The sequence below is a fragment of the Pagrus major genome, chromosome 16 (genome assembly GCF_040436345.1).
Source record: "Pagrus major chromosome 16, Pma_NU_1.0".
Taxonomy (NCBI): Eukaryota; Metazoa; Chordata; class Actinopteri; order Spariformes; family Sparidae; genus Pagrus; species Pagrus major.
Window position 1 is genome coordinate 162823 of NC_133230.1, and position 12178 is coordinate 175000.

The following is a 12178-nucleotide window of genomic DNA, read 5'->3' on the forward strand; positions in this document are numbered from 1 at the left end:
TGTTTTGTTTTTCCAACTTAATCTGATAAAACAAATTCTGATAGAAAAACAGGGTGAGATATTTAAGATGATCATAAATGTGTCACTCAGATGATCTTTGTGTTTCTAGTTCTAAAAAAGGTAAAAACATCTTTAAAACTGGTCAGTTTGAAGGAGAGAGTTGTCTGTGAGTCACTGAAGAAAACTGTTTGTGTTGAACAGCAGCTCAGAGTGACGACCAGACCACCTGCTGGTTTGGTGTTGTCCTGACAGGATCATCTCAGGACTCTCATGTTCTTCATGGAAACACCTGGAGGAGGCGATCAGGAGGAACAGCTGCTGGATCTGAACCTGAGCTGTGTGTTGTTGGACTTCAGTGCTTGTCACTGATTGGTGAAAAACGAACAGCAAAGGGGTTGGTTCAGAAGTGAACCTGGTCCCAGGCAAGGAACCTAAACAAGAAGGAAGGATCATGAAATCGGAGAAACACTAAAACCCAACATATCTATATGGTAATGATGACGAAATGCCTCTAGAACATGAAAGAACACAGTTCAGAGAGAAAACGATTAGCAGGGAAGAAAACACTGATAGTTCATACATCACTGTTGATCAACATATTGAAGAATCATCTACCTGCTGCTGAGCTGAAGTCAGACACGTAATGAAGATGTTATTTAGTTTTGAGGACACAGAGGACGTGATGAACCTGACAGATCATGTGTGGACTGAAGCAGGTCTGTCAGAGACGTCACAGACTCATCCGAGCATTTCATAACTGAACTGGTTTAATATCCAGAAAATAAAGTCACGATGTTACACACTGACGGGACAGCAGGTGGCGGCGTGCAGCTTTAACTCTGGTCTGAAGTCCGCCAGCGCAGAAGAAGCAGAAGCAGAAGCAGAAGAAGAAGCAGAAGAAGAAGAAGCAGAAGAAGAAGAAGAAGAAGCAGAAGAAGAAGAAGAAGCGTTAATTCTCTCGTGAGCTCCAAACTTTTACAGAAACTTTAATTTAAACTCCGAAACGAGAAGATTTCAGCGGGTTTGTCTACGGGACAGAACAGGGACTGTTCGACAGGACTCGGTGAGTTTACCAGCGGGTTTGGGTCCGTCGAACCGGTGACTGGAGAGGCGACCGAAACTGTGCAGGTAAAACATTGGCTAACTTTAGCTCACAGGCTAACTGTGATTTTAAACTAATTACTGACTAACACTAAATGTGTGTGTGTGTGTGTGTGTGTGTATATATATATATATATATATATATATATATATATATATATATATATATATATTAATGTGCGTGTGTGTGTATATTTTAATGTGTGTATGTATCTTAATGTGTGTACTGAGTCATGAACAGTGATGTCTAATCATGTTTTTCATGTCTTAGCTCAGTTTATTTGAATTATTAAAACACCTTCAGCTCAAGGACAGACTGTCAAACCAAACTCTAAAAAGAGCTGTATGGGTGGGTTTTATGGGAGCGTCGTGTGTTTTCACAGTAAAAACTGTAGTTACATCACCACTAAGAGTCTTTTCTGATTCACGTTCATCTACAAACACAATCAGCACACGTCATTCACTCAGTGATTCATTAAATGTTTGTCACAGACGGACACGTGTCGACTGTTTCTACTGTTTCATCCCCTGTCGTCCACAGACGGGACGAAACTGAGTCCACTAAAGAAATAATAAGCTGTTGTTTTATTGTTTGACACACAGCAGCTTTTAGATGTGACACAGCTAGTTTCTGCAATTTGCTCAATTTTTCAATTTCACCCTAAAGGGGGCGTGATCGTCGTGATGACAGGAAGGTAACATGTTACTGACAGGATCTGATGGCTGCCATGACAGACACCCTTTCACATTAAAGCAGTTTCCTGTTGAAAACTAATGTCACAGTGAAAACATCTCATTCAGCTGTTAAACATAAAAAATTTACTCTGGTTGTGACCAGGCTGTACTCTGGTTGTGACCAGGCTGTACTCTGGTTGTGACCAGGCTGTACTCTGGCTGTGACCAGGCTGTACTCTGGTTGTGACCAGGCTGTACTCTGGCTGTGACCAGGCTGTACTCTGGTTGTGACCAGGCTGTACTCTGGCTGTGACCAGGCTGTACTCTGGCTGTGACCAGGCTGTACTCTGGCTGTGACCAGGCTGTACTCTGGCTGTGACCAGGCTGTACTCTGGCTGTGACCAGGCTGTACTCTGGCTGTGACCAGGCTGTACTCTGGTTGTGACCAGGCTGTACTCTGGTTGTGACCAGGCTGTACTCTGGCTGTGACCAGGCTGTACTCTGGTTGTGACCAGGCTGTACTCTGGCTGTGACCAGGCTGTACTCTGGCTGTGACCAGGCTGTACTCTGGCTGTGACCAGGCTGTACTCTGGCTGTGACCAGGCTGTACTCTGGCTGTGACCAGGCTGTACTCTGGCTGTGACCAGGCTGTACTCTGGCTGTGACCAGGCTGTACTCTGGCTGTGCTCTGGCTGTGACCCGTCTCTGTCGTCGTCCTCAGTAACTGCCGTAGCTTCAGAGAACAGATAACGTATTTCTGTAAACAAGGTGCTTGTGGATTTCCTCCGTACCGTCCTCAGTGAAGAGACTGAGAGGTGAGGAAAGGTCACAAGTGAAGGAAACAAGGATATAATGAAGGACATTTAGATGTACCCTCATAGCAGCTCTTATTTCATCGTTGTCCTCCCTCCTGCTCTGTGATTGGTCGGCTGGCAACCCTGTGGATGATCTGGAGGTCAGTAACAGTTTGTTTGTTTGTTCTCAGATGAAATGTTTTTCCTGAAGACTCTTCCTCTGAGTCGACCTGCAGCTGTGCAGCTCCTCCGACTGTTTTCTACCAACACTTTACCCACTCTCACTCTCTTTACTAAGGTAACAATAACACCTGGTGTCTGTCTTCACACTGTCTGACTCACCATCATCTTCATCTTCATCATCATCTGTTAGTGTTTTCATTTACAGTTAGTGTTGATGAGAAATCTGCTAACTAACAATTCTTCACTGCTGTGCTCATTGTTAAAAAATCATTTGGGGTGACATTTATAGATGCTTTTATTTTGAAGTCAGAAGGGAGTGATGATGTTTGTTCAGTTTATTTTATTTTCTTCTTGGTTTACAATCTCACCTCAGTTAGTAAAATGTGATTCTGAATGTTGTGTTCTGTATTTGAATTTTCCAGCGATTACATAAAAATTTTCAGTATTTGAATAAAGTAAATAAACAGAAGCTGCTGTTCATGTTTCATCCATGTATAATCTGTGTAATAACAGTAAAATGTGTCTGTAGGATCCATGTCCTCTGTGTGATGAAGCTAAAGAAGTGCTGGAGCCGTTCAGACACAGGGTGAGATGAACAATAAAACTGCTTCACTTCACTGTGATGTAAATGACATGTTTGTTAACCTGCTGATGTCAGCAGCAGCTGTTTGTGAACACACTGTCTGTTCAACTGATCCAACCATTGAACTAGTAACCACAACATCACCACACTCCCTTAACAAATGTAGTGATTTTAAGAGTTGATGAGTTAGAACAAACTTTATAACCTTTGTGAAACTCTGTCTCTGACAAATTCTAAATCATTGGAGCCTTCTTGTAAATTCAGCAAATGTTCTACATGAACTTCTTTCTGTCTTTGTGTAGAATAATGGAGTCTGTTTGTCCCAGTGATGGACGGGTTTGATATATATAGAGCATATAGAGCAGGAAGTGACATCACATCACACGTGGTCACTCAGACGGACTGAGAGCTGAACACTGTAATCAGATTACTCACCAGGTCTGATCAGGGTGTCTGTCTGTCTACGCTCCTGTCTCTGTCTCTGACCTGTCTGTCTGTCTACAGTTTGTCTTGCAGCAGGTGGACATCACTGTCCCAGAGAACAGAGTGTGGTTCGACAGGTACAGTTGGGACATACCTGTCTTCCATCTGAACGGGCAGTTTGTTATGAAACATCGCGTGGACGTCGTCTTGTTGGACAAATTGCTGCGGGACGCAGAGGCACCGAAGACATGACAACATTCATTATCAGACTTACAGTCCACTCCATAACTATTGGAACAACGAGGCCAATTCCTTTATTTTGTCTGAACACTGAAAACATTTGGGTTCGACACCAAAAGATGAATATAAGACAAGAGATGAGTGTCAGCTTCCGTTTCCAGGTGTTTACATCTAGATCTGTTAAAAAACTTAAGAGATAGCACCTTTTGTTTGAACCCACCCAATTTTCAAATGAATGAAATGATTGGAACATGTGACTGACGGGTGTTTTTGGCTGCCCAGGTGTGTCCTATCCCATTGATTATTCAAACAATAAATAGCGCTGAATGTCTACTCTCAGTTTCAGCTTTGGGTTTTGTCTTTGCAGACTGCATTTATAGTTAAAAAGGTGTAACCAACATGAAGACCAGAGGGCTGTCTATGGGAGAGAAGATGGAAAATCAATCAGAGCTATTGCAAAAACATTGGCCATCACCAGTACAACCATGTAGACTGTCCTGAAGAAGAAGCAACATATGTCGAACTGGTAGACGAAGGAAAACACCAGCAGTTGATGACAAAACATTGTGAGAGCTGCAAAGAAAAACCCTAAAACAACTGTCAGTGACATCACCAACAACCTGCAGAGGACAGGAGTGAAGGTATCACAATCCACTGATCGCAGAAGACTTTAGGAACAAAAGTACAGAGGCTACACCAGAAGATACAAACCACTCATTAGAAATAAGAGACAGGCCAGATTGAAATTTGCCCAAAACTACAGAGACGAGGCTCAAATGTTCTGGGACAAAGTTTTATGGCTTCACCAAAGTGATGGAAAGTCTAATGTGTGGAAAATAAAGATCTGCTCATGATCCCAAACACACAAGCTAATCTGGGAAACACGGTGGAGGTAATATCATGGCTTTGGCTGCATGGCTTCTTCTGGGCCGGGCTCATTGATCTTCAGTGATGATGTAACACATGATGGCAGCAGCAAAATGAACTCAGAAGTCTACAGAAACATTTTGTCTGCCAATTTAAAGAGAGATGGAACCAAACTGATCAGGAGATCCTTCATCATGCAGAAAGACAACGACCCAAAACACAAAACAACCAGGGAGTTCATCAGGGGAGAGAAGAGGAAGGTTTTAGACTGAAGTCAATCTCCAGACTTATTGACCTGCTGAGCATTTTACCTGCTGAAGAGGAGACTGAAGGGAGAAACCCCCCGAAACAAACAACAGCTGAAAGAGGCTGCGGTGAAAACCTGGAAAATCATCACACAAGAAGAATGTAAAGATCTGGTGATGTCAGCAGGTTGAAGGCTTGATGCAGTTATTGAAGCAAAGAATCTGCAACTAAATATGAAGTATTGTTCACTCTGATCTGTTCCTGAACGTTCGCTCACCTAAAAGTTTGGTGTTCTGTTACAGATGATGCTTCTTCTAAGTTGTGTAACAGATCCAGATGTAAACACCTGGAGATGATCTCTTGTCTCATATTCATCTTTTGATGTCGAACCCAAATGTTTTCAGAGTTCAGACAAAATAAAGGCATTGGCCTCGTTGTTCTGATAGTTTTAGAGAGGACTGTGTGTAAAATGAAAAATAATAAATCTACTGAAATAATCTATGTATCTCCACTGTGTCTTCTTCTGGGGTTATTACAGACAACCAATCAGAACACACCCTCAGTGCGATGTCAGAGCTGGAGAATTGATCTAAATAGTAATCAGTCGTTATGTGTTTGAAACATGTTGCATCAAATTCACAATAAAAAGATATTGACAATAATCAATCAATACGATGAGACTGTAAACATTAAACATCTTGTCTTTATTGAGTCTTTAACAGAAAGGATCAGCACCCTGACTCACCTGAGCCACCTTATGCTGTGAGCTCATCAATATTTCAACTGCTGATAGTTCAGTCTCTGGCTGTCAGCCAATCACAGCCCTCCTCCGTTTGTGTGCCCTGGAGAGTGTGCTGGTTGTCATGGAGATGGCCAGGCGTGTTTTTTCTGTGAGAGTGTGTGTTGATGGCGTCGAGCAGAGCTGAAGATGTTCAGTTTGCTCTGCAGAGAGCAAAGAAGAAGATCAGCAACCTGCAAGAGCAACTGAGCAACAAGTCAGACAGGTCAGAACTATAATCTGTAATCTGAACAAGCTAGACAGGTCAGACATATAATCTGTAATCTGAACAAGTTAGACAGGTCAGAACTATAATCTGTAATCGGAACAAGTCAGACAGTTCAGAAATATCTGTAATCTGAACAAGTTAGACAGGTCAGACATAATCTGTAATCTGAACAACAAGTCAGACAGGTCAGACATAATCTGTAATCTGAACAACAAGTTAGACAGGTCAGAACTATAATCTGTAATCGGAACAAGTCAGACAGTTCAGAACTATAATCTGTAATCTGAACAAGTCAGACAGTTCAGAACTATAATCTGTGATCTGAAGTCAGACAGGTCAGTACTATAATCTGTGATCTGAACAAGTCAGACAGTTCAGAAATATAATCTGTGATCTGAACAAGTCAGACAGTTCAGAACTATAATCTGTGATCTGAAGTCAGACAGGTCAGAAATATAATCTGTGATCTGAACAAGTCAGACAGTTCAGAAATATAATCTGTGATCTGAACAACAAGTCAGACAGGTGAGAACTATAATCTGTAATCTGAACAAGTCAGACAGTTCAGAACTATAATCTGTGATCTGAAGTCAGACAGGTCAGAACTATAATCTGTGATCTGAACAAGTCAGACAGTTCAGAAATATAATCTGTGATCTGAACAAGTCAGACAGTTCAGAACTATAATCTGTGATCTGAAGTCAGACAGGTCAGAAATATAATCTGTGATCTGAACAACAAGTCAGACAGGTGAGAACTATAATCTGTAATCTGAACAACAAATCAGACAGGTCAGACATATAGTCTGTAATCTGAACAAACTAGACAGGTCAGACATAATCTGTAATCTGAACAACAAATCAGACATGTCAGAAATATAATCTGTAATCTGAACAACAAGTCAGACAGATCGGAACTATAATCTGTAATCTGAACAAATCAGACAGGTCAGACATATAATCTGTAATCTGAACAAGTTAGACAGGTCAGACATAATCTGTAATCTGAACAACAAGTCAGACAGGTTGGAACTATAATCTGTAATCTGAACAAGTCAGACAGGTCAGAAATATAATGTCATGACCGGCTCAAGAAGCCATGAAAAGAGACAGTGAGACGTGGATAAACGTAAAGATTAACAATATTTATTTAAGTAAAGTGCACAAATCATAATAATGCCATGAGGTGTGAACGTGTGGTTATCAGTGTGTCTGCCAATGGGTGCATGTGAGTGATGTGTGCGGAGCGTTGTAAAGTGCAGAAACCAGGCCGAAGCCAACAAAACGACACAATGGAGCCGGAGGACAACCAGGTCCTTCTGGTGAGAGAGAGACAAAACGACTGAGACGGCCTGCTCTTAAAACTTCCAGGAGACTGGCCAGGTGCTCCTGGTTTCAAGCCCCGCCCACTGAGATACCTGCAGACAGAAGGAAGGGATACACAAAGCAGACCCTAGAACAGCAGGGGGCCGTCACAATAATCTGTAATCTGAACAAGTTAGACAGGTCAGACATATAATCTGTAATCTGAACAAATTAGACAGGTCAGACATATAATCTGTAATCTGAACAAGTCAGGCAGTTCAGAACTATAATCTGTGATCTGAACAACAAGTCAGACAGGTCAGAAATATAATGTCATGACCGGCTCAAGAAGCCATGAAAAGGGACAGTGAGACGTGGATAAACGTAAAGATTAACAATATTTATTTAAGTAAAGTGCACAAATCATAATAATGCCATGAGGTGTGAACGTGTGGTTATCAGTGTGTCTGCCAATGGGTGCATGTGAGTGATGTGTGCGGAGCGTTGTAAAGTGCAGAAACCAGGCCGAAGCCAACAAAACAACACAATGGAGCCGGAGGACAACCAGGTCCTTCTGGTGAGAGAGAGACAAAACGACTGAGACGGCCTGCTCTTAAAACTTCCAGGAGACTGGCCAGGTGCTCCTGGTTTCAAGCCCCGCCCACTGAGATACCTGCAGACAGAAGGAAGGGATACACAAAGCAGACCCTAGAACAGCAGGGGGCCGTCACAATAATCTGTAATCTGAACAAGTTAGACAGGTCAGACATATAATCTGTAATCTGAACAAATTAGACAGGTCAGACATATAATCTGTAATCTGAACAAGTCAGGCAGTTCAGAACTATAATCTGTGATCTGAACAACAAGTCAGACAGGTCAGAAATATAATCTGTGATCTGAACAACAAGGCAGACAGGTCAGAACTATAATCTGTAATCTGAACAACAAGTCAGACAGGTCAGAAATATAATCTGTGATCTGAACAACAAGTCAGACAGGTCAGACATAATCTAATCTGAACAAGTCAGACATAATCTAATATGAACAAATCAAACAGGTCAGACATATAATCTGTAATCTGAACAAGCTAGACAGGTCAGACATATAATCTGTAATCTGAAAAAGTTAGACAGGTCAGACATAATCTGTAATCTGAACAACAAGTCAGACATGTCAGAAATATAATCTGTAATCTGAACAAGTTAGACAGGTCAGACATATAATCTGTAATCTGAACAAGTCAGACAGGTCAGAAATATAATCTGTGATCTGAACAACAAGTCAGACAGGTCAGAAATATAATCTGATCTGAACAAGTCAGACAGGTCAGAAATATAATCTGTAATCTGAACAACAAGTCAGACAGGTCAGAAATATAATCTGATCTGAACAACAAGTCAGACAGGTCAGACATAATCTAATCTGAACAAGTCAGACATATAATCTAATATGAACAAATCAAACAGGTCAGACATATAATCTGTAATCTGAACAAGCTAGACAGGTCAGACATATAATCTGTAATCTGAAAAAGTTAGACAGGTCAGACATAATCTGTAATCTGAACAACAAATTAGACATGTCAGAAATATAATCTGTAATCTGAACAAGTTAGACATGTCAGACATATAATCTGTAATCTGAACAAGTCAGACAGGTCAGAAATATAATCTGTGATCTGAACAACAAGTCAGACAGGTCAGAAATATAATCTGTGATCTGAACAAGTCAGACAGGTCAGAAATATAATCTGTAATCTGAACAACAAGTCAGACAGGTCAGAAATATAATCTAATCTGAACAAATCAGACAGGTCAGACATATAATCTGTAATCTGAACAACAAGTCAGACAGGTCAGAAATATAATCTGTGATCTGAACAACAAGTCAGACAGGTCAGACATAATCTAATCTGAACAAGTCAGACATATAATCTAATATGAACAAATCAAACAGGTCAGACATATAATCTGTAATCTGAACAAGCTAGACAGGTCAGACATATAATCTGTAATCTGAAAAAGTTAGACAGGTCAGACATAATCTGTAATCTGAACAACAAATTAGACATGTCAGAAATATAATCTGTAATCTGAACAAGTTAGACATGTCAGACATATAATCTGTAATCTGAACAAGTCAGACAGGTCAGAAATATAATCTGTGATCTGAACAACAAGTCAGACAGGTCAGAAATATAATCTGTGATCTGAACAAGTCAGACAGGTCAGAAATATAATCTGTAATCTGAACAACAAGTCAGACAGGTCAGAAATATAATCTAATCTGAACAAATCAGACAGGTCAGACATATAATCTGTGATCTGAACAACAAGTCAGACATATAATCTGTAATCTGAACAACAAGTCAGACATATAATCTAATCTGAACAAGTCAGACATATAATCTAATATGAACAAATCAGACAGGTCAGACATATACTCTGTAATCTGAACAAGTTAGACAGGTCAGACGTATAATCTGTAATCTGAACAAGTTAGACAGGTCAGACATATAATCTGCAATCTGGACAACAAGTCAAACATGTCAGACATATAATCTGTAATCTGAACAACAAGTCAGACAGGTCAGACGTATAATCTGTAATCTGAACAACAAGTCAGACAGGTCAGACATATAATCTGTAATCTGAACAACAAGTCAGACAGGTCAGAACTATAATCTGTAATCTGAACAACAAGTCAGACAGGTCAGAACTATAATCTGTAATCTGAACAACAAGTCAGACAGGTCAGAACAAATTAGAAATATATACGGAGGACGGAGCCTCTGTAAATGGTTTTCTGCTGTGATTCCATACTGACTGTTTTACTGACTGGTTTGTTGATGATGTCACATTTAACACTAAATAACAATAATAAAACAGCATGTGTGAGAAATTGAAGATTAAGCTGATTATTGATCAGCTGTTATGAATGTGATCTGGATCATCATTTTTGACGAGCACAGAGGAATTCTTGGTAACATGTCACAGGGTGGTACAGATTAAACAGGCAGTCAGGTGCAGGAGATCATGTGATCAGAGGTACTGAGCTCAGTCTGACTCAGACTGCTGAACTCCAGCAGGAGAGTCTGTCAGTTTACTGGTCTGACTGGAAACTGAACGTGTTTAACCTGTGTGTGTGTGTGTGTGTGTGTGTGTGTGTGTGTTGTGTAGTCTGATGTTCTGCTGCTCTAACATGTCAGAGTCAGTAGATCTGATCCAGGATCAGTCACTTCCTCTGATCTGAGTCACTGTTTCTGATGTGAAACTGTGGTTTGTGTTTCCAGACGAACCAGCTCAGAGAGTCCACTGGAGACCAGTCTGTCAACATGGACGCCCAGCAAGGAGCTCAGGGACTCTCTGGTGGACATGTACACAGGTAAATACTGCTACTACTACACATGGAAGCAGGTTAATGCTACTAGTACTGTTACAAACAGACAGTTTGGGGACAGGGTGTGATCTGGTCCCAGGTGTGTTCAGGATTCATAGTTTGATGTTTAGTTCACATACTTCACTGCTGTGATGAGTCAAACATCAGTGAGGAGCTGTAATGACTCAGTCTGTCCAGCAGGTGGAGCTGTAATGACTCAGTCTGTCCAGCAGGTGGATCTGTAATGACTCAGTCTGTCCAGCAGGTGGATCTGTAATGACTCAGTCTGTCCAGCAGGTGGAGCTGTGGTCCTTCACACGGCTCAACATCAACACTGAACTCACCACAGACAACATACACACATTGAGGAGGTCAAAGGTCACAGCAGTGCAGGAACACCAGCACCACTGTTGCTGACAACATTAATAATTACAACAATAATTAATAATAACTTAATAAAGTTATTAGTGTGAGGCTGTACATCATCATAATTAATCTTAAATAATCAAATGTGATTGGCTGGGGGGTTAGGCTTCAGTTGAACAGGACTGATTGTATGGTTCCTTCAGTGACGAGGTGTGAATGGTTCCTTTGGTTCTTTCAGTTGAACAGGACTGATCGTCTGGTTCCTTCAGTGACGAGGTGTGAACGGCTCCTTTCGTTCTTTCAGTTAAACAGGACTGATTGTCTCTCTGTCCTCTGACAGTAATCTGATGATGGTGATGATGAGAGCCAACATGGCCGCCGCCTCCTCAGTAATCTCCTGAGTAAATGAGGTTGGAGGACGTTGGTATATTTGGAGTTTGACTTTGTGCTTCATCAGACGTGTTTGCAGTCGGATGTTAACTCAGAGGATGAAACCTGCTGGAGATCAGTGACAGCCATCTTTGTTTAGTTACTACGGCAACAGTGGTTTGATCCTCCACAACATACAGGTGAACAGCAGAGCTCAGGTGAGACACACAGAGGGCTACCTGAAGCAGGTGGGACTGAACCTGAGGAGCCTCAGGTGTCAGGACACTGAGGCCTGATGGTCTGGACATGAACTGACTCAAAACCTTGTCTCAAAATTTGTGTCTGTCTGTCTCCCTGTCTCCCTGTCTGTCTCTCTCTCTCAGTGATAATCCATCATCTGTCGGTGTCTCTATGTCTGTCCCTGCCTGTCTGTCTTTCTGTGATAATCCATCATCTGTCGGTGTCTCTCTGACTGTCTGTCTGTCTGTCTGTCTGTCTCCCTGTCTGTCTCTCTCTCTCAGTGATAATCCATCATCTGTCGGTGTCTCTCTGTCTGTCCCTGCTTGTCTGTCCGTCTGTCTGTGTTAATCCATCATCTGTCTGTCTGTCTGTCTGTCTGTCTGTCTGTCTGTCTGTCTG

General features: G+C 41.5%; 1 protein-coding gene across 2 annotated transcripts in view; it reads left to right on the forward strand.

Moving 5' to 3' along the window:
- Positions 1-938: 938 nt before the first annotated feature.
- The window catches only part of mipol1 (mirror-image polydactyly 1), a 57906-nt gene continuing 46666 nt past the window's right edge, over positions 939-12178 (forward strand). Inside the window, exons 1-3 of one of the 2 annotated variants that reach the window (XM_073483470.1) lie at positions 2785-2868; positions 3283-3339; positions 10719-10810. In XM_073483470.1, coding sequence (XP_073339571.1) covers positions 3302-3339; positions 10719-10810 — 130 coding nt within the window. In that variant the 5' untranslated portion in view covers positions 2785-2868; positions 3283-3301. Of the gene's footprint in view, positions 1129-2784; positions 2869-3282; positions 3340-10718; positions 10811-12178 lie in introns of those variants that run through there. The other variant, XM_073483471.1, reaches the window with a different exon arrangement.